Source organism: Notamacropus eugenii, chromosome 7 (genome assembly GCF_028372415.1).
Source record: "Notamacropus eugenii isolate mMacEug1 chromosome 7, mMacEug1.pri_v2, whole genome shotgun sequence".
In the NCBI taxonomy this organism is placed as follows: domain Eukaryota; kingdom Metazoa; phylum Chordata; class Mammalia; order Diprotodontia; family Macropodidae; genus Notamacropus; species Notamacropus eugenii.
Genome location: NC_092878.1, coordinates 128,386,663 through 128,410,639, shown reverse-complemented (window position 1 = coordinate 128,410,639; position 23,977 = coordinate 128,386,663). Strand labels below are relative to the sequence as shown.

The window sequence follows — 23,977 nt, the reverse complement described above, 5'->3', positions numbered from 1 at the left end:
AGACCCATATATAGAAAGCTATATATGCTATTTTTTTTTGTAGTGATCGACCTAGAAACAAAGTGGGTAGTCATTGATTGGGTAATGGCCGTACAAACTGTGGTATAAGAAAGTGATATTATATTTTTGTGCTATGAGAAATGAAGACAATGAGAATTCAGGAAAATTTAAAAGGCATAGTAGGAAATGATATGGAGCTAAAGGAGCAGAACCAGGACTACAGATTACATAGTGACAACATTAATGCAAAAGAAAAACAATGAAAGATCAGAACTCTGATCAGTGCTATAACTAATCATTATTTTGGTGGATTGTTGGATGGTTGGTATAGTTTTCTCCTTTAGGCAGAGAGGCTGTGGACCATAAATGCAAAATGAGATATATGTTGATAGACATGAACTATATTTTGATTTATATTGGTAGTTCCATTGATTTGTTTAGAAGGATGGTTTCATTGGCATACTTTAGGAATTGACAGAAATGTCTTAACAATAGCATCAATAAAAAATTTCATTAAAAATTAGTGACTTAAGTGGGAATGTTGGAAGGGTTGTAAGAAGAGTGGCATACAAACATATTTTGATGGCACTGTGAATTGTTCCAACCATTCTGAATATTGACTTTGAATGACATAAGGAATCACTAAACTCTGAATACCTTCTGCCCTAGTGATCCCTCTAGTGGCCTTATACCCCAAGGCAGTCAAAGGCAGAAAAAAAAGTTCCAAAATATGTCAAAACATTAGGAGCAGAGAACTGGAAATAAGGGGGCAACAGCTATTAATTGGGGAGTGACATAAAAAATTAACTTTTTTGAGTACTTTAAAAAATGAAGAACATGATGTGTTCAGAGAAATAAGGCAAGATTTTGGTGAACTGTGGAAGAGTAAAAAAACAGAGTGAAATAAACATATATTCTTTGAATTTGAACATATGGAATGACCACAACAATGAAAATGAAAAGATTGCTAAAAGGAATTTGAGCTCTTAGAAAATGGAAAATCTTAGTCCCAGAGAACACAAAATTAAATACACAATTAAGCATAAACTTCCTGCTCAGGGCAGAGAAGCATGAAAAATATTAAAAAGAATGTTTATACACATACACACGCACACAAATACACACACATCTGTATATTACATATATTTATTGTATATTTACATACATAATTATATATATTTACACACTATAAATATAATGTGTGTGTGTGTGTGTGTGTGTGTGTGTGTGTGTGTGTGTGTGTATACTGTTACTGTTTCTTACAAAGAAAGTTTCATTCTGGAAGAGGATTTGGGAAAAGGCTTTCTTTTCTTTCCTAGAAATCACAGTGATGTGAGATAATCAATCAAAAAATTATTAAATGCCTACTCTGTACAAGCTCTTCTGCTAAGCACTGGGAGGCGCTGTTTTAAGTGCTATAAAGTCAAAATACATTAAAAACAAAACAAATTTACCAAGTGGAGAAAAATGTGATACTCACCTTAGTTATAGCTTCTCTGATATTTTCTTCAAGTTGGTCTTTCTCTAATTGGACAGCCACCTGTGTCTTCTTCAGTTCATTTATTTCCTTGGTCACTGATGCTGTTTCTTCCAGACTCACTTGGAGTTTTTGAGCCAGCTCCAGGTTCTCCATTTCTACCCTCTCCAGAGAGGAATTTTTGAATTTTAATTGGTCCCTTAATTGTTCCATCTCATTCACCTTCTCCTGAGCCTCAATGACTTCTTTTCTGACATTCAACATTTGCTCCTCCTTTTCTTGAAGTTCTTGGATCTTAAAATAGAAATGTGTTCATTAAGATTCTTATTTTGCTTTTATTTTCTCAAAGAAAATGTTCTCAAAATTAAGGCAATTACAGAACTCATGGGTTTAAAGTAAAAGCAGCAAAAGGAGTAAACTCTCAGTCAAAGAGAGCAGCAGTCACTGGGATTGTTTCTGAATGATCAAGAAAAGTAAAAGTGGGAGTGAATACGAGAGAAAAAGAAAGCCAAGGAAAAACATCACGAATTTCTTATTCCTGGACTCTAAATATTGGATTCAGTCTTAGGTTTATATGTTGCTATGCCTCTGTCTTAAAAAAAATGCTTCAAATAGCTATTGAAAAGGTAAGCGTTCAATAGGCAATAGAATAGACTTTCACACTGCTGTGTCTGGATTAGCAAGGGCTTAATAAATGATATTTGGTGATTATTCATTAGAGAACCAAAGGGCTCATACCCCCACCCCCACCAGTAGAGCTTATCCTTTATGTATACAGATACAATACTTCTGTGTGTGTGTGTGTGTGAAAATATTTTGTCTCCTTTAATAGAATGCCAGGTTAAGGGTAGGTACTCCTTTATTTTAAAGCTTATATCCATTATAATTCATCTCTTCTCTATTTTTCTCTGTATGTATGTTTATATACATATGTATACATATATAGTTAAGAATGAGTTAGGAAAATATATGAAAGTAACTCATAATTAGGTCGTTGGGATTTTTTAAATACCAGAGGCAATATGAAATGTAACTTCATCTCCACTTCTCTAACAATCACCAGTAGTCTTGATGTTTGTCATTGAACTTGGATGACTCTGGGAGAGAGAGGTTGATGACTTTGTACAGCTCTGCCTCACTTAAATTCACAAACAAGTCAAGAAGACATCACCCCATTATTAGAGAAATGGAAATTAAAACAACTTTGAAGTAGCATCTTACACCCATCAGATTGGCTAAAATGATAGAAGGGATCCCAAAGAGATCAAAAAAATGGGAAAATGTTCCACGTGCACAAAAATATTTATAGCAGCTCTCTTTGTGGTGGCCAAAAACTGGAAAGCAAGGGGATGCCCATCAATTGGGGAATGACTGAATAAATTGTGGTATATGATTGTAATGGAATACTATTGTGCTGTAAGAAATGATGAACAGGAAGACTTCAGAGAGGCCTGGAAAGACTTATATGAACTGATGCTGAGTGAAAGGAGCAGAACCAGGAGAACTTTGTACACAGCAACAACCACAGTGTGCAAGGAATTTTTCTGGAAGACTTAGTGCTTCATTGAAATGCAAGGACTTAAAAAATTCCCAATGGACTAGAGGCAAAATGCCTTCCACATGCAGAGAAAGAACTATAGAATCTGAATGCAGATTGAAACAGACCATTTTCTTTTGTAATATGTTTTGTTTTATGATTTCTCCCATTCATTTTCATTCTTCTATGCAACATGACTAAGGTGAAAATGTGTTTAATAGGAATGTATGTGTAGAACCTATATAAAACTGTATGTTATCTCAGAGGGGGAGTGGGGAGGGAGGGAGGAAGGAAGGGGAGAGAGGAGAAAATAACTAAGATATATGGAAGTGATTGTAGAACACTGAAAACAAACAAAATAATTTAATGTAAAAATAAAAAAATAAAATGATAGAAGGGGAAAGCAACAAATGCTGAAGGGGATGTGGAAAAATTGTGACTCATTTATTGTTAGTGGAACTGTGAACTGATTCAGCCATTTTGGAGGGCAATCTGGAATTACGTCCAAAAAGTTATTAAACTCCCTACACTTTTTGACCCAGCAACACTACTCCTAGGTCTATTTCCACAGATGATTAGGGAAAAAGGAAAAGAAGCTATATGTTCTAAAATTTTATAGCAGGTCTTTTGTGGAGGCAAAGAACTGGAAATCGAGAGGAAGCCCTTCAATCGGGGAATGGCTAAACAAGTTGTTGTTTATGACTGTGATGAAATACCTACTGTGTTATAAGAAATGATGAGTTGTTTAATTTTAGAAAAACATGGAAAAATTTGCATGAAATAAAGGAAGAGTAAAATGAGCAGGAACAAAAGAACAGAAGAGAAAACTGATGAACAGAAGTATGCATAGCATGGTTACACAGACAGACACACACACACACAGACACACACACACAGACACACACACACACACTTTCTGTACGGTGAATTGGGTAGGGAGGGAGAAAAAAAAGTGCATAGCAGAAAACAGAAGACTTAGAAGGAAGCCCAGAAAAACAGGGTAGATTTGAAAATGACGTGCAGTATTTATCACCTACTTTGTAAAAAAAAAAAAGTAAACTGTGAAATGGAGATGCATGGTTTTATATTGAATCCTCTTTTTATAGTATACTGTGTACATGGAAATTAAGTTCAAAATGAATTTAAAAATTTTACTTACAGGGATGGTTCAGAGAAATCTAGGAAGATTTGTATGAACTGATGTACAGTGAAGTGAGTAGAAGCAGGAGAGTCATTAATATATTTACATAACAACAATAGGTAAGAAATATGAAAGACTTAAGAGCTCAGATAAGCAATGACCAATCGTGATTCCAAAGGACTAATGTTGAAACATGTTGCCGACCTCCTGACGGAGAGGGGCTAGATTCAGAATGCAGCAGTATAAGACATTATATTTTTTTGGATGTGGCCAACGCAGGAATTTGTTTTCCTTGACTACATTTATTTGTTTAAAGGTTTTATTTTTCCTTTTTCAGGTAGGGGAGGTAGAATGGAGAGAAGGTAGATTTTCACTAATTGAAAAAAATTATTTTTAAACTCACCTTTTCATTGAGTTTCTCTTCAGTGTCTGCCAATCTCTCCTGAGTCATCAAAAGTTCTCCTTCTCTCTCTGCAGTTTTCCTCCTTTCTTTGATAACTGCCTCTTGTTGCTGTTTAAGTGCTGCTCCAATATTTCTTAATTCCTCTTGATTTTCAATAGTCTAGAACAAAATGAAATAATAAATTAATAAAGCAATGCAAGTTCAGTGTTAAGAAAACAGAACCAGAATCAACATTTTCTGTACTTTATCTATAGAAAGAAAAAAATAGGAGAACCTACAAAGCATATTTAGGACTCAAATAATTTAACAGGAAGGTTAGTGAGAAAGCTTTTTGGTTCTCATGCTTTCCTTTTTCCTAGGCCACATTCTTCCAGCCTTTCCTGTCCTGACACAAATCAGAAATCTGTGGAGGGGCATTCTTCAAGCCGTTGCACTTTTCCAAAGAAGGAGTTCCACCTACACTTCATCAAAATTACTCAGCAAATTAGAGAAGCATCTTGTACTCTCTGAAGTTCTCCCTGGCACTTGTCTCTCTCAAAGCAAGACCCTCCATCTTTTGTCATCCTTGAGAGAAGCTCGTGGGTTCTACTTCTCTGTATAGCTGCCATGGCAGACATTTGTGGGGGTCTTTAGAATCTAGAATCTTCTAGAATCTTCACTCTCTCCACTGTTTGCTCCTGAACAGAAATGCCCAGTTTCCTTTGTCTTGTCTTACCTCCCCCTCTTCTTCGTCTTCTCTCTTCCTCCTTCTCCACTGACTTTCTTCAATTCAAGCTCTCTCCCCTTCAGCTTAACGCCTTCCTTCTCTGATCCAACCAAGTTTCTCTTCCCTATATTCCAATCTCACTCCTTTATCACAACTCACATTTCTTTCTTGATCTTAAGCGTGAATTCTCCTTCCTAGCCTTGTTCAGGCCCTTGTCACCATTTCCCTTCACTATTGGTCACCCTCTTGTCTAAAACATCCTACGCTTACCCACAAAGATAGTGTTCTAGGCTGCTCATCTGACCACGTCACCAACCCAATCTTCAGTTGGGGCCTGTTGCTTCTAGGATAAAATACAGACGGCAGGTTCTTTACAGTCTTTATCTTTTTTTTTTTTTAAATATATAATTTATTTATTTTCAGTTCTTAACATTCACTTCCACAAAAATTTGAATTCACAATTTTCTCCCCATCTCTCCCCACCCCCCCCTCCAGGACAGTACGCACCCCATCCACCCCTTCTTCCAATCTGTCCTCCCTTCTACTACCTACCCTTCTTCCATCCCCCTTCCCCTCTATTTTCCTGTAGGGAAAAATAGATTTCTATACTCTACTCTACTATAATAGATTTCTATACTCCATTGCCTGTATAGCTTAATTTCCAGCTGCATGCTAAAACAATCTTTAACATTCATTCTTAAAGCTTTGGGTTCCATATTCTCTCCCTCCCTCCCCACCCACCCTCATCGAGAAAACAAGCAATCCAACATACGAGCAGTATAATAATGCAAAGCACTTCCATAATATTTATGGTAAAAGGCTAACCACATCCCTCTGTCCTACCCTGCCCTCCATTTATTCCATTCTCTCCCCTGACCTGTCCTCCCACAATAGTGTTTGCTTCTGATGATCCCTTTCCCCAGTTTGCTGTCCTTTCTATTATCTTCCCTCTCCTATCCCCTTCCCCCTTGCCTTCCTGCAGGGTGAAATGGATTTCCATATCCAATGGAGTGTGTGCTATTCCCTCCTTAAACCAAATCCCATGAGAGTAAGGCTCACTTATTTCCTTTCATCTTCCCCCTCTCCCTTTCCATTGTAAAAGCTCTCCCTTCTCTCTTGCTCCTAGTGCATTCCCTTCCACAGTAAATTTTATGTTTTAGGTAATCTTCCTTCATATTCAGCTCACCCTGTGCCCTGTCTATGTATCGATACACACACACACCCATGCATATATACATACCTATATATATCTATATCTATAATATAAACATACATATATGCCCATATACACAATATAAACATACATACCTATATATATATATATATATATATATATATATATATATATATATATATATATATACATATATATATATATATATATATTCCTTCTAACTACCCCAATACTGAAAAAGGTCTCATGAGTTTCAAATAACATCTTTGCATGTAGGAATGTAAACAGTTCAACTTTAGTGAGTTCCTTAAGGCTTCTCTTTCCTGTTTACCTTTTCATGTTTCTCTTGATTCCTGTATTTGAAAGTCAAATTTTCTATTCAGCTCTGATATTTTCAACAAGAGTGCTTAGAAGTCCACTATTTCATTGAATGATCATTTTTACCCCTGAAGTATTATACTCAGTTTTGCTGGGTAGGTGACTCTTGGTTTTAATCCTATCTCCTTTGACCTCCAGAATATCATATTCCAAACCCTTCAATCCCTTAGCGTAGAAGCTGCTAAATCCTATGTTATTCTGATTGTGTTTCCACAATACTTAAATTGTTTCTTTCTGGCTGCTTATAATAGGTTCCCCTTGACCTGGCAACTCTGGAATTTGGCTACAATATTCCTAGGACTTTTCCTTTTGGGATCTCTTTCGGGAGATGGTCAATGAATTCTTTTCCATTTCTATTTTGCCCTCTGGTTCTAGAATATCAGGGCAGTTTTCCTTGATAATTTCTTGGAAGATGATTTCTAGACTCTTTTTTTGATCATGGTTTTCAGGTAGACCAATAATTTTTAAATTCTCTCTCCTGGATCTATTTTCTAGGTCAGTTGTTTTTCCAGTGAGATATTTCACATTCTTTTGTATTTTTTTATTCTTTTGGTTTTGTTTTTATAATTTCTTGGTTTCTTATGAAGTTGTTAGCTTCTATCTGTTCCATTCTAATTTTGAAAGAACTACTTTCTTCAGTGAGCATTTGAAAGTCCTCTTCCATTTGGCCAATTCTGCTTTTTAAAGCATTCTTCTCCTCACTGGTTTTTTGGACCTCTTTTGCCATTTGTGTTAGTCTATTTTTAAAGGTGTTATTTTCTTCAACCTTTTTTTTAGATCTCCTTTAGTAAGTTGTTGACTCACTTTTCATGATTTTCTTGCATTGCTCTCATTTCTCTTCCCAATTTTTCTTCCATCTCTCTCACTTGATTTTCAAAATCCTTTTTGAGCTGTTCCATGGACTGAGACCATCGCATATTTATTTTGGAGGTTTTGGATGTAGAAGTCTTGACTCTGATGTCTTCCTTTGATGGTATGCTTTGTTCTTCCTCATCCAAAAGGATGGAAGAAAATATCTTTTTTTACCAAGTAACCTTCTATAGTCTTATTTATTTTCCCTTTTCTGGGGCATTTTCCCAACCAATTACTTGTCTTTTGAGTGCTTTGTCAAGAGGAGAGTATATTCCTGTTCCTCCAAGGTGGCACAATCAAGGGAGAGGAGTCTACTTCTCTCTTGGCCTGTGCTCTATTCTGTGAGCAACTATAAGAATTCTTTTCTGCCCAGGATCTGTTAGTAGGGTTCCCTCTTCACCATCACCATCAGTTCCACCACACCAGTTCTCCTCCTCACCCCAGGACTGCCACTCAGGGCTGAGATCCAGATTAGCTGCTCAATTCCCTCAGGGTCTTTAGGCTGAGGGCTCCAAAAGTGGAAGCTGCCCCCGCAGTGACTGTCACTGCCCTGGGGCTGGCGCTTGGGCCGGATCCATGCCCTCCCTTTCACCCAGGTGAAAGAGCTTTCTTACTGAAGCTGTTTTTGGTGTTTCTGGGTTGAAAAATCTGGGAACCACAGCTGCTATCTGTGATTCTATGCCCTGAAGCCTGCTCCTCTCCTTTCTCTGCCATGCCATACAGCCAAGGCTGGGCTTTGCATTCTGCTCTGAGACCGGTGCAATAGACCTTTCCCGTTGGTCTTCCAGGCTGTCTTGGGCTGGAAATCTCTTTCACTCTGTTATTTTGTGGCTTATGCTGCTCTAGAATTAGTTTAGAGTCATTTTTTATAGGTATTTTATCTATAGTCTTTATCTTGAAGAGTCAGCTCAGGTGCTGCCCTTTGTGAAGCCTTCCAGATTCCCAAATGGTTCACTTTCCCTAAGGATAGTACCATATGTTGATTTGTCATGTAGATACCATATTCTTATAGTAGAATGGAAGGTTCTGGAATAAATGAATTGTTTCTTCCTTTTGTCTCTGTAAAAACACCAGCACCTAGCACCACGAGTTTTGAATAGCAGGTGATAATAAACATTGGCTGAATTTAGTGAGTTGTAATGCGCACATGTATATTGCAGGTTTGGAATAGCTCTCAATAAAATAAAAGTTTGCCCTTGTCAGTAAGCCTTTGTTCTTCAGATTATATGAATGACTCATCCCTTCCAAGAGGTAGCTGGTGGCACAATGGATAGAGCACTGGGTCTGCAGTCAGGAAGACCTGAATTCAAATTCAGCCTCAGACACTTCCTAGGTATGTGACGTGGGCAAGTAATTTAACCTGTTTGCCAGACAAAAGGATCCACTGAATCCACTGGAGAAGGAAATGGCAAACCACTCCAGTATCTTTGTGAAGAAAATCCCATGGCCAGTATTGGTATACCATGGGGTCATGAAGAGTCAGACACAAATGAACAACAACCACTTCCCCTCCAAAGTGGGAAAAGAAACTCAGTCCATGATGAACTTCCCCAACTCAGTCCAAAACACTAGTTACCCCAAAATGCAATGTTAAGATTTCATAAGAAAAATAAACAGGAACAACATATTGTAAGACATTGAAAAGCACATGCTTTGCTAAATAAACATTACCATTTCGATATTTTCCTCTAGATCAGTTTTCAATTGATTTTTTTCTGCTGTAACACACTCCAACATTTGTTGTAGTAGATTTTTTTCCTGTATTAAGGAGGAAATTTGTTTTTGTTGTTGAAGTAATTCACTGTCCTTTTCATAGTCTGCCAGAGGCACAAGATTTCTTGGAGCTTCCAAATTTTGTCCTTCATTTAGCTTGATGGCCTATAAAGACATTAAGAAATTTTTTAGCATGAAAATGTGCTATTTGGTTTAAAATCGACTATGAAATTACTTATCTACAAGGTAACATCTGGCAAGCTGCAGATAAGTAGATAAGAAATAATAAAATATAAAATGACTCACATTATTGAATATTTGTACATATAGGATATACACATGTATACACACAAGGGCACATACATGCACACACATACATGTACACATACAGACAGACACACACTCTTTATGGTTTACAGAACAAATTCCTTACAATAAGGAGGTAGTACAGGTATGTGTCCCTAAAAACAGAAAACTTTTAAGTTACCACGCAAAATCCCAGTGTCACATTGGAAGCTTGAGCAGGTTTCTTAATTTTAAGTATGGTGCACAAATACTGGTCACTATCTGTTTTAGTGCATAGTTCAATGTTGTATCTTCTTCACTGCCAACTTTTTAGGTTTCCTGTGGGTGCCTTCTTATTTCTTACCAGCTAAGTCATAGCAAACAATACATTCCTTGAACCAACCTTCACAAAACCCCACAACTCATAAAGATGACTTCTCAAGCAGGCTAATATAGGAGTCAGTAGTACTAATGACTCTAAATCTTAATGAAAAATCTAAAAACCATTGGTAGGCTCATCAGCACATACCTTTACTATCAGAACAAAAACTAAATTGGACCAACCCTGTCCAAAAAAAGTATTTCCACTAGTTCTTCACCCTAACAAATTCTGCTAAATATTTAGAGAAACAGCACAAGCACTTAAATGAAATCTCCCAGGAAAAGGGGATTTAATTTAGTTTTCTCTTCTATGTGCTTTTTATGGGAACCATTTCAAATGGGGATTGTAGAAGGATGATGTTTTTGGACCAGTATTAAATAGAAAGATGAGAATGGGCTGCATTACATTGGAGGAACTGCATACCATTTTCAATGATCACATTGAAAATAACAAAAAATCCCATCTTCTAAATGCCAGTATTATTCTGGGGATGCAAATCCTGGGACCCACATCTTGGAAGAGTCAACATTGTGGGTGACCTGAGGAATGGATAGCTACATAGCTGGTCTAAGTAGACTGCAGCATATTGCCAACGGTGATTTGCTGGCAAAAGAAATCACCAAGAATGTGTGTGAAGTGAGAAGAAGAGGGACCTGTGCTGTGGTAAAAATTAGAGATAATGGATGTACAGCCCAACTATTGCATTAGTATCGAAGATGGAAAAAAAGGCCAGTATCAGCACACTAGCCTTTAGTGAGGAATTGTGGATGGACATGGGCAAGAAAGTACAGGATGAAGAATCATGGATAGGATGATATCTGCCCTGGTGAAGAAAATACCTGATAAAAACAATATCCATTTACTAAAGTATACAACTTTGCCTTGAGCGCACAAAGATGTGCACAGATTTAACTAATTTTAATCCCTTCGTTTCTCTAAGAGATGGTACAGGAGAAAACCAAATCCACATAGGTGGTATTATAAAGGCAGAATTATTCTTAAATTAAAGTAAAATTTTTGTTATATGCTAAGAGCAATTATTTTGGGGGTAATAGATAAACACACACACACGTATATGTGTATATATGTATTCAAAATTACAATAAAAATATGATTTGACATATCTTTTGCTTCACATACAGCTTTTTAGTGTTACATCTATTTTGGAGAAAGGCATGGCTACAAAATTCTTTATCCGTAAATTTAATGTAAGTCCCTCATTACCTGAGGCTAAGGCAAGAACTGACATGAGAGCTTCTGGTAAACTGAGTGTCTGGTTGTACAGGCAAATGGTAATACAGTGAAGCATATGATGTCTATCCTGGCCAGATGTAAAGGTGCAACAATATTGAATAGATGTGATCACTGACTTTATTTCTCCAATAGCACAATTATTCTCAGATTAGTGTTATCAATGAATGCAATTTGGCACCATTCAGTTTTACTATAAACAAAACCATCCACAAAGAATGAGGCCAACCTTCACTGATGGAAAAATGTAACCTTTAAAAAAATTTATTAATATCAAACAATTCCCATGCTCAAAGAGCTTATGTTCTCTACTGGGGGAAACAACATATAAATGTATAAATATGATCTGAGTTTTGAAGGAAACTTCAAAGATTCCTTTCCAAAATCCCAAACTTTCCTCCCCTAAGAGGTGAGTGGAAAGGAGGGCATTCTAGGCATGAGGGACAGTCAGTGCAGAAGCAAAGACATTGTCCTTTATGAGGAACAGAAAGACGTATTTTAAAAATAAAATTACTTAAAATGAATGAAGTTTATTGGTCTGCTTAAAATATTTAGCAATTAGATTCTCATGATATGAAAAAATGAAACAAAAGACTTTTGACTAACAGCTAATATCAGCCTGTGGTATATCAATCAAATTGACAGGGGCTTTAAAGGCAAGGACTGGTTGGTTTTTTGATCTTCGTACCCCAGAACCTTGCACTGTGCCTGGTACAAGGCAGGAACTTAATCTGAATAAAGGAAACACCTGTAATGAATTCTGATCTCTCAACACATGCAGAAGAACAATGCGCTTTACTTTTCCTTGAAGTTCATGAAGTGTTTCCTCTTGGGTTCCCTGAACATCTGAATCATACTCTCTTGTGTGAATGCTGGAGGTGTTCATAATTTCCTGACATTTCAGAGACTCAAAAGCATTACTAAATTCCTCCTGGGTACCTGTGTTCTTTATTAAAAAATTACAAAATGACAGAAACAATCTGTACAAGAAAAATGAAAAACAATTTTGTCTTATGCGCTTGCTTCCATTTGTGGAAGAACGGAGACTTCAATATTTCAGTTCGTTCAGCGCAATTCAAACCCTTTCTCTTACCAGGTTCATAGTATCCTGAGAATCTTCCCTGAGCTGCTTTTTCTCTAAGGTCTCTTGAGACTGTTCTGGATCATCTTTTTCACATATACCAGGTCTTCCTTCAAGATTCTCATGAGGTTTCTCTGTTGGTAACAGTTTCTCCATCTCTAAAGGCCTCAGTCCAGAATCCCCACTATTTAGTTGCTCTTCCATTTTCTGAGTCTTACAAAGTTCTTCTTTCACTTTGAGAAGTTTTTCTTGTTCAAGGGTCTTTTGCTGGATTTCTTGAGGAAACTTTACAGAAAGAATTAAAAAATGTGTGGGAAAGGTCAGTAAAAAAGGTCAGGAAAATTATATAACATGAATTCAAATTCATTAATTCTTCTAATATCCCTGATTCTGGAGGTTCTCTCTCCAACAACAAAGGCTACAATCTTTCTACAGCTAGAACAACCTTTAAGAGTTGCACTATGGCCAAAAAATGTTACCCCTCAGAGCTCAGTCAAAGTCAAGCCTCTAAGTGTGTAGCTAGTTTATTTGACAACATAACATCTATTACTAAGTCATAATTGAAGCCTTTCTAGTCCCGTTGGACCTGGTAGTTGGTATACCATCTTCACAGCCTTTGAGAACCCAAAGTCATCCTATGCTCTAACAAGGAATTAAAGCAGGATAATAGGAGGCAACAGAATTTCTTTCAAAAGCAGAGAATTCACGCACCTTGACACTTGGTTCACCAACTAAATCATCCAAATCTAACACAACTTCATGAGCTTCTTCTGATATAGTTATAATCTGATGTTTCATTTTCTCCATCTCTTCAAGCACAGTAAGATAATTTTGCTCCAACTGTCCATGGTATCGTTTCAATTCTTGGTACTGTTGAGTGGTGGTTTTATAATCCGACTGAGCGGCCGCTTGCTCTTCTTTGGTTTTCTCGAGTTCATCAAGTAGTTCTTGAAGTCTATTGTTCTTATAAACTACTTCAGCAAGAAGTTTATCCTTTTCTGCCATTATCAGATCCAGCTCTTCAGATTTCTCAAGTTTCTACCAATAAAATGAAATTAAGGAATGTTATTTAAATAGCACTGTACTTTGGAAACCCATTTCAGAATTAGGTACACTTAATTCATCAATGCTCACTACATGGTTGGGGCCCAATGAAGATAAAAATAGAACAAAAGGCCCTATTATCCAAATTGTGTCTATCTTTATAGATAAGCTCAATAACAAAAACAACATACAAGCTTGCAAAATGTATATTAGATTATAACACTTTACATGGAACACTTCCCTTTCACCATACTGCTTTCTCCATCTCCATATATCCAATAGCGATAGGGTTAGAAGTTAAAAAAAAAGTCTAAGAGAAAATAAGTAGAACTTTGTCCAAATACAAAAAAGTGGAAACTGTACAGAAAATGATGTTTGGGTAGAAACATAATCCAGGCATCTGTTAAGTGTACTAGCAAAACATTTCTTTACTTCAGCTGATAGCAACAGTTCTGCCTAGTTAAAAACAAGAGGATAAACTATGGCTATTTTTGTACACAAGATCCATCTCTAGATTCACTAAAACCTATTTATTAATACAATAAGCCATATCACAGAAGTCAAAGCATTATATTAAGGAACTTTAATTAAAACTTTAGAAAAATTATTCCTTCTTTTGAAATATTTACCTCTTTCCTGAGAATTTCTAGCTCAGTAGGTAAGGACTTCAATTCAGATAGTATATTAATTTCTTTTTTCAAAGTTGCATTTTCATCAATCTCGTTATCCAAGTCTTTTTGGAGATTTTTAACCTTTCTTTCCAATTCCACTGCAAGAAGCAAATCTAAAAAGGTTTTGGTGAATTAAAAATTATATGTAACTTTTTTTTGATAGAATAAGCCTTGGAAATAAAGATATTTAAAGGATTTGTCCCCATCACCACCAGATTAATAGCAGATTTTATTTTTACACTTATATTTTCAGTTCCAATTCTTTGCCTCTCTCCATTCCCTCCTCCTTTCATTGAGAAGGCAAGAAATATAATGTCCATATACCAGATTTTTAAAGGAAAAGTTCAATATGGGTTATAAACAACAAGAGGCAGTTCAGTTTTTCAACAATTATGAAATCAATACTTAACAGATCTGGTCTGACTGATCTACATAGATATATTATCTTTACATATTCCTCACTTCATGCCATAATACTGCATAATATTAAGGCACATAACTATTTCATGAGGTTCAATTTTTAAAAATTAGACTAAAACACCATGGAAGCCTGAAAATGGGGTGGAATATTTTTTTCAGTTTAAAAAAAAGACTAAAATACAGTTGTTAAATTCAATACGTACTTGTTTACAAAATTCTCTTTCATCAAGAAAAGAGTAAAATATAATGATTAGTCTAAAAGTACCTTGTGGATATTTGCCGTCAATAATGGAAGTAAGCTTTGTGATTTCATTAAAAGCAGACTGTAACTCTTTCTCTAGATCAGCCTGCCTTCTTTTGGAAACCTCTTTTCTTTCTTCCAACTGACTTTGATACTGATGATTTTCCTTTTCCAGTTGCTTGCATCTACTTGAAAGTTCCTCCTATTAAACAGAACATCAATGGTTATAACAGCAGTAAAAACCATTAAAACATGACACTACAATGGTTGGTTAACGGGGAAAACAAGTCAGTTACCATGCTTTCTTTCAGATCCTGATTCTCACTTTTAAGAAAGGCTGTTTCTTTCTTGGCATCCAGGGCTACGGTTTCAGTATCATGGAGAGACTGCTTTAAATGCTTCAGTTCCTCATATACCTTCTCACCGTTTTCCTGGAAGAAGAGAGGTGTGAACTACGCATATACATTGACAAAACAAGAGATTACATCTATACGATTTATGGGCATTATCTCATCTAATAATAACAAGGATAATTACACTGTGTAAGGGCTTTACAATGATTATTTCACTGGAGTCACACAACAACCCTGGGAGGTAGATGCTATTATTACCCCCATTTTACAGATAAGGAAACTGAGGCAGGCAGAGGCTAAGCGACTTGCCTAGGGTCACATATCTATTGAGTGTCTAAGGCAAGATTTGAACTCAGATATTCCTGACTCCAGACCCAGTGTTCTATCCACTGCACCACCTAGGGGCCTCATGATAAACCTATGTGTGACGTAAGTATCACAGTTATCATTATTCTCCCTTTTTGTTCATTCCATTTTATTTTTCAGTTAATGAATATATAAACTCCCTCTGATGCCCCTCATTTAAAAACAAGCAAAAAAACCCAAACAAACCCTCAAATCAAGTAATAAATATGCAGAAGCAAACAAATTCCTTCACTGTTCAAGACCCCCAAATGCGTTTCTTACTCTGCATATTGAATCTATCACCTCACTGTCAGGAGAGGGGAGACACAGTTCATCATCAGTACCCTAGAATCACGCCTGCTCATTGCCGACATGCGATCAGAGTGTTTAAGTTTTTCAAAGTTATTTGTCTTTACAGAGTTGTTATTGTACTAATTGTTTTGGGCCCACCATCAGTTCATAAAAATCTTCCCAGGTTTCTTCTGACCTATATCCTTTCATTATTTCTTATGACATCAGATTGTTACATTATATACATATAATTTATCCATCCGTTCACCAGTTGATGATTACCTCCTTGGTTTTCTAGTTCTTTGCTATTACAAAAAAGAGCTGCTACAAATATTTTGGTACACCTATGTCTTTTAATCCTCTTTCTTTGGTCTCTTTGGGGAATAGGTCTAATATAGGTATCGTTGAGTCAAATGGTATACATAGTTTAGTTATGTTTGATCACAAAACTAAATTGCTTTCCACAATGGCTATACCAATTCATAGCTTGACCAACAGTGCATTTCATATACATGGTTTGCCCTCCAACATGTCATTTTTCTTTTATGTGATCTTTGCCAATCTGATGGTGTGAAGTGGAATTTGGTTCATTAATGTGATTTTCTTTAATTATTAATGATTGAGAGTATTTCCCCCATATAGCGATTGATATCTTGAATGTCTTCCTTTTACAAACTGCCCGTTCATATCCTATGACCATTTCAAAATTGATGAATGACTCTTGTTCATATAAATTTGAATACTTTTCTCATATATCTTGGAAATGAAACCTTTATTTAATTTAATTAACTGCTTCTCTTTGTTTTTTAGCTGTCTGAGCTTTGTTTGCATAAAATCTTTTCAATTCTAGATAATCAAAATTGTCCACTTTATCTTTTATGATCTCCTCTATCCTCTGTTTGGTCATGCAGTCTTGTATTAACAAATCTGACAGGAAACACCTTTTTTTGTTTGTCTTCTCTGTTTATTATGTGACTTCTACCTCTAAGTTACATACCCATCTGGAGCTAATCTTTGTATATTGTGTGAGGTGTTGATCTAAAACTAATTCTGTCGGACTACTTTCCCAGCAGTTTCTGTTGAAAAACTTTTGTTGAAAAGAAGTCCTTAGCCCAGCAGCTAGGGTCTTTGGGTTTATCAGATTAGAATTCTTCTGTATGTTGCATACCTAATCTGTCCCACTGATTTAGATTCTTCTACACTTTCAAGTAGTTTTGAAGATGATCCTGCCTGTCATATATTTTGAGAATTGGTACTGCTTAAGTTCTCTTTCTTCCTACCTTTTCTCATTATTTCCCTGAAGATTCTTGAACCCTTGTTCATCTAGATGAATCTTATTATTATTTATTCTAGCTCTCTAAAGTAATCCTTTGGTATTTTGATTAAGATGGTACTGAACAGATAAACTAACTTAGGTAGCATTGTCATTTTCATTACGTTGGCACAATTTACCCATGAGCGATCAGCGTACTTTCAGTTACTTAGTTCTACTTTCATAAAGTGTCTTGTAGTTGTATTCGTATAGTTTCCATGTATGTTTTGGAAGGTAGACTCTCAAGTATTTATATAACTTGTAGTTATCTTAAAAGTAATTTCTCTGTTTCTTCTTGCTGAGTTTCCTTGGTCATGTACAGAAATGTTGATGAATTATGTCACTTCATTTTATACCTTGCAAATTTGTGGAAGGATTCATTTCAATGAATCTTCTAATCAAGTCTCTAGAGTTCTCTAAGTATACCATCATGCCATCTGTAAAAAGCAACTAGTTTTGTCTCTTCCTTGTCTATGATTATTCCTTCAATTTCTTTTTTCTTATTTTATTTTTATAGTTAGCATTTCTAGCACTATAATGAACAGTAGCAGTAATAATGGACATTCTTAGTTTTTTTATGGTTCAGTTGTATCAGTAGTGTCCAACTTCTTGTGACCCCCATTGAGCGAAGATATTGGAGGGGTTTCCCATTTCCTTCAATTCATTACACAAATGAGGAAACTGGGGCAAACAGAGTTAAGTGATTTGCATAGGGTTACATAGCTAGTAAGTGTCTGAGTTCAGAGTTGAATTCAAGTCTTCCTGTCTCTAGTCTGACAGGGCCACCTTGCTTTCCCATTCTTGGTTTTTATCCCTGATCTTACTGGACAGGCTCCAGTTCATCTCTATTACATATAATGCTGGCTGACTTAATTCATCTTAAAGGAGTATAACCAGCCCACCCTTATTATTCTCAGGCAGGGACCCACTAAGACTTAAGTCAATGTGGTTACTGGTTCCCGTAGAAAATTTTCCATTCTTGACTCACAGAATATTAGCAGTGGAAATAAGACCTTCAAAATCTTCTAGTCAATCCCATTGGTCGATAAGAAAATTGAGGACTAGAGGAATAGTGACCTGCCTGATATCACACAGCTAGCCAGGTTCAGGTCCAGTGACTTCCAATGGAGCACTCTTTTTGCCAAACCACACTGGGAAAAGACAATGTAGTAAGGGGAAGGAGAGGCAAACTGCTTCAACTCTGCTACCAGAAAAATGGGAGAGGCTTTGGTTAACTAGAAGAGGTCAAAACTGTATACTGAGGGGAGAGATGGCTCACTGATACTGACACATGTAAAGAGAAAGTAAAGAATGACAACAACTCCCTATGCAGAATACTCAAATTTGCTAATGATAATTTTCATTTATTACTGATAACAGCAATGGAGGTAGTCGGATAGATGGGATGAAGTGTGACCTGTCCCACAGTCACACAGTCCCAGCACTTTGGGAAAACAGATTACATCTCCTTGATTTCAAAAAGAAGCCAAACTTTATATAAATGTTAGTGACAAAGAAAAAAAGTGACATTTAAATTAATCCTGCAAAGTAACATTCGAGTGAATCCTAATCCTAGAAGTTACATTTCATTGGTAGATTATGCACATCTACTAATATACAATCATATAATATTAATTTTTCTATTTACCATTGAACTAGAGAAGTCCATTTTCATATTTTCTAGCCTTTGTAATTCTAACAGTTTCTGTAGCTCCACAATTTGTTCTTCCTTTTCTTTGAGCAGCTGTGATTTTAAATTTAGTTCATTCTGAAATAATCAAAGGAAAAATAAAAGATAGTTTAAGCAAACAAGTCAACTAAAGCAAAGACAGTATTAGCAAATACTTTAATTATTACCAAAGAGACTAGTATTGATTCTGAATAATAAAATGAGAACTGGAACTGGGAGAGGCCACTTGGTCACTTTTCTCTTCAGACTTGTTCTTCTGATTAGAAGAAAATAGGGGTGTGCATTCTAAGGCACAAAAGACTTTATCCTCAAATAATTCAAGAAAATATTTAGTTCCTTATTTCCTGGTATAATTATACAGGTAAAATAAAATTACATGTTGCATTTTGCATTTCAGATTTGTTAGGAGAAATACCACCAGAACAGCTAGCTAACAGTTCTCTTTTCTCCTATTCTCTTTGATTTTCTGTCAGTCTGTTTGCCTCCGTCTCTATCTGCCTCTCGAGCAACTAGGTGGCCCACTGTATAGAATGCCAGGCCTGCAGCTGTGCACATCTGGCTGTAGACACTTATTAGTTGTGTGACACTGGGTCAAGTTGCTTGGTTTGCCTTGTTTCCTCATCTGTAAAATGAGCTGGAGAAGGACATGGAAAACCACTCCAACAAAATCTATCTACCTATAGCTGGGAAATGTGATTAGTTAATTGTACCTGGACAGCAACTAAGTAAGCACTAAAGCAAGAGAGAAAAGGAATGTGGAGTAAGAAACAATCATCATCAATATATTAACTAAGAATTATGGGACTTAAAGGTTAGAAGGACAACGATGATTTGACCCAGCTTAGTCTTCAAACAGGCCTCAATTACAGGGGGGAAGCCCAACCCAGCAAGATATGCATCAGTAAAGCCACAATACTGGTAGTATGTAGTAAATTAATATAGTTCTTTCTGAGGGATGGAAGTGATAGACAGCTAGGAACCTTCACTTCAATGTCAACATCTTTTCTCTAAATAAACATGGTAAAGAGAGTGATCTAGTTCAAATCTATGTTTTCATCAGTGTAGGGAACTCTAAACAAATCATGTAACTTACGGGGTACTCAGAGGACTTGCCCAAGTTCACACCACTAGTACGTGAACTGAGGGATTTCTGACTCTAAGGCTAGCTTTGTAGTTTTAAAAAAAATTTCATAAAGGACTGTGAGCAGTTGTGTTGTTTTTTGTTTTGTTTTGGGGGGGGGGGGGGCAGAAAAGGATTGCTCCACTGAGTGCTGCCTAGCCTCTCAGCTCTTTGCCCCTGGTGCCACACGTCTATGGTAGCAGGAAGAGTTCATCAATCAGAAAAGCCACTTGCCGTAGGCGGTGCCCACAGAGCAAAGGAGGTATTGTAACTCTGGGTTCCAAATTGATCTACAGGAAACTCAGGACAGGTATTTGGACTCTTCATTTCCCAACATTCCTGAATTAATGTGGTACCTCAAAGATTCTGGGACATTACCCTGTATTTTAGTTATGGTCTCTTTCAGACAGAATATGAATATTAACTATCCAAATAATTAAATTTGCAAATGATATTAACTTAGAACTACACAAAAAGTGAGACGCAGTTTCCCCTAGGTATATTTCATTATCATAAATAGTCACAAATTAAAAGAAATTCCAATAAAGACCACAAAACTGCAATTTCTGCTGCTTTCTGGACAAAATTCACTAACAACAAATTTTTAGTGCTGCTTAAAAAAAAAAAAAAAATATATATATATATATATATAAATTTATTTATTTTTCACTTCTCAACCTTTCCTTCCACAAGAATTTGAATCCAAAATTTTCTCCCCATCTCTCCCCACCCCAGGAGAGCATGTACCCCATGCACCCCTTCCTCCAGTCTGTCCTCCCTTCTATTACCCTGTGTCCCCTCTTTCATCCCCCTCCCCTCTATATTCCCACAGGGCAAAAAGAGATTTCTATACCCTATTGCCTGCCAGCCGCATGCTAAAACAATCTTTAACATTCATTCTTAAAGCTTTGGGCTCCATATTCTCTCCCTCCCTCCCCACCCACCCTCACCGAGAAAACAAGCAATCCAACATACGAGCAGTATAATAATGCAAAGCACTTCCATAATATTTATGGTAAAAGGCTAACCACATCCCTCTGTCCTACCCTGCCCTCCATTTATTCCATTCTCTCCCCTGACCTGTCCTCCCACAATAGTGTTTGCTTCTGATGATCCCTTTCCCCAGTTTGCTGTCCTTTCTATTATCTTCCCTCTCCTATCCCCTTCCCCCTTGCCTTCCTGCAGAGTAAAATAGATTTTCATACCCAACTGAGTGTGTGTCATTCCTCCTTAAGCCGAATCCCACGAGAGTAAGGCCCTCTTATTTCCTTCCATCTCCCCTCTCTTCCCCCTTTCAGTACTGCTTTTGTTAGCCTCACATACTGAGAACTACAAGGTAGCATCTGGCTCAACCTCTTATACTTCACCTTCTTGAATTCAGAAGTGCTTTTAGCTAGATTTAAATTGTTGTCTAACAAAATGCTTTGATTGCTGATAAAGAACTGAATAAAGAAAATATTCAAATTTTTGAAAAGGTTATGAATGTTTCTAAATCTGGAAGAAAAGCTTCCTTTGGAAGGGAACTCACCTGCAATATTTTGTTTCTCTCCTGCAGAAAATGAGAAATAAAATAATAGCGTAAATGAAGAAGTGGTATTCATTGTAAAAGCCAAGGCAGCAAGGTGGTGCGATGGATAGATGGCTGGCCCTGGAGTCTGGGAGATCTGAGCTCAGATCAAGCCTCTGACACATAGCTGGGTGACCCAGAAGAAGTGACTTAATGCAATGTGCCTCAGCTTCCTCAACTATAAAATACAGTTAACGTTAGCACCGACCTCCCAGGGTAATTGAGAGGATCAAATGAGATAATATTTTTTTACTGGTTTACTTGATGTTCTTTTTTTAAACAAAATAGTAGCGTTTTTACAGTTACATGTAAAGACAATTTTTAACATTCATTTTAAAAAATTTGAGTTCCAAATTGTTCTTCCTTCCCCCAAATATATTTCCATATCAGCCATGTTGTGAAAGAAGAAACAGACTGAAAGGAAAATAAAACAAGCAAAAAAATAAAGTGAAAATAGCCTGCTTTGTTCTGCATTCAGACTCCATCAGTTCTTTCTTTGGATGTGGATGGCATTTTCCATCATGGGTCCCTCGAAATTGTCTTAGATTGTTGTGTTGCTGGGAAGAGTTAAGTCATTCGTAGTTGATCATTGCATAAGTTGCTGTTACAGTTTTCAATATTGAGATAGTATCTGTAAAGTGCTTAGCACGGTAAATGGCATTTTTAAAAATTGTTTTCAGTCGTGTCCAATTCTTCAGGACCCCATTTGGGGTTTTCTTGGCAAAGATACTAGTGTGGATTGCCATTTCCTTCTCCAACTCATTTTACAGAAAAGGAAACTGTGGCAAACAGGGTGAAGTGACTTGCCCAGGGTCACTCAGCTCGTAAGTGTCTGAGGCCAGATTTGACAGGTCCCCCTGATGCCAGGCCTGGTGTTCTACCCTGTGCCACCTTGCTGCTCCTTCTTTCCTACTAAGTAAGATATCTGATATAAAGAAAAAAGCTTGCAATTCCTCCAGATAATCATATGGGATATCTTTTTTAGGAAACAAAAGTAGACATTAAAATTGTAATTTTTAAAGTTATATCATTGAATAATTCAAATGATTCTAGGGGAAAACTACAATGTTATAAAGAAAATACTATTGTATAATAGCAGGAACATGTAATCTATTACTGAAATAAAAATGTCTAATCCCCAGATTTCCTATTACTATTAATTCTGTGTGACAAATAATATATGTTATATTTTATATATCCCCCCATAAATTAGTTCAAAAGGCAGGATTGACTGGGCTTGTTTTTGTCTTATGAAATGCACATTAAAGATGTCACTATTTAAGAGATAATAGTCATCCTTTCTCTCTATTTATATATTATACACATAAAAATTCTTAATTATATTTAAAGTATAACTAAAATATTTTATAAAGGAAATACCAGAGAGTTTGAACACTTTTTTCTCTTAAACTATTCAATGCTAATTAGCAGCAAATCGTCACAACAGCTTTTGAAAAGACAAGAAAATTAGTTTCAAGTCATCAATACCAATTAATAAATTATTGTTAACTATTAACTATTGTTAATAGTTTGTATTTACATAAACAAGTGCTATTCAAATATTCTGATTAGGATTTAATTCAAAGGGGGAATTTGTGTCAAGTAGGCTCCAAGCAAAATCTTGGCCACACTCAAGTTAAAATATTGATGGGAAAAGTTTTCCTTTTGAGTTACTGGGCAGAATATATCAAAACCCCAAACTGAATTACTACATGAAGCACCAACATGAAAGTGTGCTTTCCCTTGTCTGTTTTAAATAGTATCATGTTTGTATTCAGAAAGATCACCAGTGCCTCAGTTCCTCAGAATAAGGAATGACGGACATCTCCATGTTACATTATACTTCATATTTCATTATTTCTTACCTCCTGTTCCTTTATAGTTTGCATTTCCAGAGTCACAAATTCTTCTAACTCAAGCTTTTCATTTAATTTCAATTCTATTTCCTTCTTTTTCCTTTGTAGTTGTTCATACTCTAATACCAGATTATCGAAGTCAGCACGCACTGAATTGAGCTCATTCTGTATGATTTCCTATGGGGGTAAAAAAAATCAGACTTTCACTTTAGAGTGAGAGTTGGGTTACAAATCAGGAATCCATAATTATCCCCTGTTTTTACCATGATCTACAATGTCACCTTAAACTAATTTGTATCTCCTATGTTCACAACTCCAATATTTTGCTTTTCATCTCAAAGAAATTATATATTTATAGGTCATTTCCTTTCTTGCTCTGTCTTATTTCTAAATGGGGTTCCTTAGTAAGCCACTAATATGAACTACTGAAGTATGAATCAAGGTTTTAAGTTAATACAAGTATAATGACAACAATATTAGTGATTCTACTATGGAGATATCCTATCAATTAATCAATCAATAATTATTTATTCAACAACTACCATAAGCCAGGAGTCAGGAAGACCTGAGTTTGAATGTGATTTCAGACACTAGCTAGCTGTGTGATCCTGGGCAAGTCACTTAACCTCTGCTTGCCTTAGTCCACTGAAGAAGGAAACGGCAAACCACACCAGTATCTTTGCTAAG

General features: G+C 36.3%; 1 protein-coding gene across 4 annotated transcripts in view; it reads right to left on the bottom strand.

The window, feature by feature from the left end:
• Nucleotides 1-23,977, bottom strand: part of CENPE (centromere protein E) — a 92,344-nt gene that overhangs the window by 37,756 nt on the left and 30,611 nt on the right. For 2 of the 4 annotated variants that reach the window (XM_072624459.1, XM_072624461.1), the window contains 11 exons: nucleotides 23,300-23,467; nucleotides 21,396-21,416; nucleotides 18,706-18,825; nucleotides 15,053-15,187; nucleotides 14,781-14,958; nucleotides 14,054-14,208; nucleotides 13,092-13,418; nucleotides 12,393-12,665; nucleotides 9,340-9,546; nucleotides 4,559-4,717; nucleotides 1,481-1,771 (listed from right to left, as the gene is read on the bottom strand). In XM_072624459.1, coding sequence (XP_072480560.1) covers nucleotides 1,481-1,771; nucleotides 4,559-4,717; nucleotides 9,340-9,546; nucleotides 12,393-12,665; nucleotides 13,092-13,418; nucleotides 14,054-14,208; nucleotides 14,781-14,958; nucleotides 15,053-15,187; nucleotides 18,706-18,825; nucleotides 21,396-21,416; nucleotides 23,300-23,467 — 2,034 coding nt within the window. The remainder of the gene's footprint in view (nucleotides 1-1,480; nucleotides 1,772-4,558; nucleotides 4,718-9,339; nucleotides 9,547-12,392; nucleotides 12,666-13,091; nucleotides 13,419-14,053; nucleotides 14,209-14,780; nucleotides 14,959-15,052; nucleotides 15,188-18,705; nucleotides 18,826-21,395; nucleotides 21,417-23,299; nucleotides 23,468-23,977) is intronic. The other 2 variants (XM_072624460.1, XM_072624462.1) reach the window with 1 other exon arrangement.